This window comes from Limulus polyphemus, unplaced genomic scaffold, assembly GCF_000517525.1.
Source record: "Limulus polyphemus unplaced genomic scaffold, Limulus_polyphemus-2.1.2 Scaffold351, whole genome shotgun sequence".
NCBI classification, from domain to species: Eukaryota; Metazoa; Arthropoda; class Merostomata; order Xiphosura; family Limulidae; genus Limulus; species Limulus polyphemus.
In genome coordinates this window covers 227,586-231,191 of record NW_013665961.1, presented here as the reverse complement: position 1 = coordinate 231,191, position 3,606 = coordinate 227,586, and the positions used below count along the sequence as shown (strand labels likewise).

The 3,606-nt window shown below is 36.1% G+C and overlaps 1 protein-coding gene across 1 annotated transcript in view; it reads left to right on the top strand.

The window, feature by feature from the left end:
* The first annotated feature begins 1,182 nt into the window (after positions 1 to 1,182).
* The window catches only part of LOC106457606, an 18,314-nt gene continuing 15,890 nt past the window's right edge, over positions 1,183 to 3,606 (top strand). Inside the window, exon 1 of the mRNA XM_013917044.2 lies at positions 1,183 to 1,428. Within this exon, the coding sequence (XP_013772498.1) occupies positions 1,381 to 1,428 (48 nt within the window). The 5' untranslated portion in view covers positions 1,183 to 1,380. The remainder of the gene's footprint in view (positions 1,429 to 3,606) is intronic.

The window sequence follows — 3,606 nt, the reverse complement described above, 5'->3', positions numbered from 1 at the left end:
CCTGGGGCAAAAAACGCGCCTGATTTAAATGTCACACCTGAACGCTCACATTCTTTTAATTATGTTTGAAATTATGAACATTGCTCAACATCATGAAAATTAAACCTTATTTTCAATAAGCAATCCTGAAAAATATTTGGGGGTGCTTAACTTTTTTCCAGGTGTATAGTCACTAAAGATTCGATGACGAAGAACCCATTTTGAGACTAATAATGCTTGGAGACGGCTTGAATGGGTAATTGAAGAAAAACTTTAATACAAGTTTTTCTTCATTACCTATTCAAGCCGTCTCCAAGCATTATTGGACACTAAAGATTGTTTGTTTGTTTGTAATTAAACACAAAGCTACACAATGGGCTATCTGTGATCTGCCCACCACGGGTATCGAAACCCGAATTCTAGCGTTGTTAGTCCACAGACATTCCGTTGTGCCACTGGGGGGGGGCGACACTAAAGATATTTAAAAACAAAACAGCATTACATACACCCGATTTATAAAAAGGAATGAAGTACATTTATTCACATAATATTGATTTTGTCTAACTGGATTCGGACTGAGACAACAAATTACTTCACATGTCATTTCTTGTATAAATCAATGATTTTTGTATCAAAAAAACAACAAAAACAATAAAATGAAACCAAAATTTAAGTACATAGAATTATTTCCAAAATTTAAAAATAATTCTTAATTACGTGTCATAAATTTATTTTTGAAAATTTAACACAAATTCAGTCACTAAGTGCGAAAGAACCAAGGTGATCTTGTCACTGCCACTGAATATGTATGCAACAAAGGGAAGTTAATATATATATATGTTTCAATTCATATTATACGTACGTCAACCTGTTCAGAGTGCAGGGGGAAATTTCAAAATCTTGACGAAAGTTTGCTTAAGATTTTATTACATGGCGAACTCTAGTATGGCACAACTACTACGCCTACCAACGAAATCATTCAGACTATGTTTCTCACGTGCCTCGAGCCATTTGCCCCCCACTTGTCTATTGCCCTCTTCACCAAGGTCAACACATGACGTAACCGGCGTCGGGTCCACGTTCATAACCGGTCTAACCACGTGGCGAATGTAGACTGGTGATTGGACGACAATGATTTGTAGCAGAGTGCACTTTAGCGATACACTACATGTCTTCGGCTGTAACTCTAAGGTAAATTGACAGGTGTGTTATAGAAACACTCACTAACCATGTAGTAAAATAGATGGTGAGTTAGAGAACCTTAACCTATTTTATCTTCACTCTAGGTTAAAATAGGAGTTTCAATTTTTAAAATATGATTTGAGACGGTGGTTGCTCTTTTCTTATTCTCAAATGACGACACTCGCTTAGAATTGAGGATTATCGAACGCCAAAAAAAAAATGACCGAAATATGGAAAGATGAGCTGGACCTACGTCCAGCACCTGAAGTAGGTGTTTCTCCCATATGTTTTATCATTACATTAATGTTCTTTAAGCTTACGTATTTATATATATACAATACTGACTTGGTTTAAAATATATAAAGAAAGCAAAAGAAGAATCGTTAACTAAATTCATATACTAAAATATATTTTGCATACTTAGAATTGATTCAAAATAATAAGATATAGATGCTGTTTTAGTAACGGTACTCCGAATTTAGTTAATCTCTGAAAATATTCCAATACATATTTCTTTAATAATAGGTCGTTGGTTCGCCCTGCATATGGTAGAGCTCTGGGTTTTGGAGCTGGTGAACCGAGTTCGAATCCGTGCCATACAACATGATATTCCCTGCAATTTAAGATTACGGTGCGTTATAAGATTAACAGTCGATCCTTTAGTGGGGATGATGGGTGATAAGATGCTGCTGACTAATTGCTTTCCCTATGGTCAAAATAAGAGATTGCTGCAAAGAGCCTTAGCAGCTTTGCCATGAATAAAAAATACAATAATAAATTGTAACAGTATCATATTGAGTGCCTTTGTCTACATCCATAAGTGACACTAATCTATCTAGTTCAATAAAATAAATGTAGGCTTAATATGAGGTTCGCCACTTTCACAAAACATATTCGTAAATTGAGGGTAGTATATCTTTAAGAACAGAGAAAACATATTTGAATATTGGGGTTGTATCTCTTGTTATGATATTTTGAATACATTTGGCTGCCATTTGTTTAGTTCTCAAATTAACAACTTGTTTTCGTATCAATAACTACACTTGAGGTACATATATTGCATCACTTTGAATGATTTATTCATTTATTTGTTAAAAGACACGGATTAGCTCAGTGTGAACAACTGGCTCAAAAACTCTGATAAAATCATCCATTTTTGATGCAAAATAAATAAGAAGCCCCTGTAGTAATTAATGGGATTAATTACAATATTTATAGCATTTGTTTTAAAAAAATTGTGTGTTTGTATGTTATTAGGGATCCTGGGATCAATAGAATCACATATACACAAAATATTTGTTGCATAAATACTTTTAGAAAAATGTGTGAAAAAAGTTCACAGAAGTCAATACGGATAATTCTAGGGTCTGTTACAGGATATGGAAGGAAATAATAAGTAATATACAAAAGTTGAGTAGTTTATGAAAACGATCATGAAGCCTCATCACATCATTACTATCTACATCCCCAATAACCTACGGCGTAGTTTCCACTGCAAAAGGCTCCTCGTAGGGATGTCATGTCCAAAGCAACCATAACCTCCCTCAGAACTTTCCATAGGTAATCCAGTGTATGGGAACGACTGTTTCCCAATACCCATTTCAACAGCCAGATCACCGAGGAATCTATAGCATGTACTTCCGGCAAATTTATTGGTACGTTTTCGTACGGAATATCCTGAATATCTATTTCACTCTACAGCTGCTTGAGGTATGTTACAGTTGAACGGATATTTCTTGGAAGCAACTAATGTGATTTGTGTCGCTTTTCCATACAGAGATCCTTCTTGGTTATGTTGTTTTCGATCACAAGAACGGTTTTTGCCACTGACCTTTGCATTCGTGGATTCTCGTCTGTTACAAAATGCCGCATTTTACTTACCACAGCTGATGAAAGATTTGTTGCTCGTCTCTTTCTGGATGATCCTGGTTCCCAAAGTTATCAATATTTCTTTGTTTTCCAATGGTATTAAATACTAGGGATAACCCCGTCTTGTAAATTCCAAATCTACGATCTGAATACGTATTTATGATCTGAGAGTATAAATATTTTGCGTGGAAAAGGGCTATCAGATACCCTTCCCAAAAGCAATAAATTTTCGGTGGTATCACACTATCTACTAAACGCTAAACAGTGCCAAAATGTAGTTCTGATACATTCCGTTTCACTACGACTTTATATTCAGGGGTAGTAATAGCCCATTGGGGAGCCCCAAGCAGGAATATTTTGGCCTCTCTAAAAATACTAATTGCATCATTTCTACAAACCAAAAAATATCCCAGCACAACGCGCACTAATATACTTGTCAAAAAAGTCATTTTTATTGGGCCCGGCATGGCCAGGTGGTTACGGCACTCGACTCGCAATCTGAGAGACGCGGGTTCGAATCCCCGTCACACCAAACATGCTCGCCCTTTTCAGACGTGGGGACGTTATAATGTGACG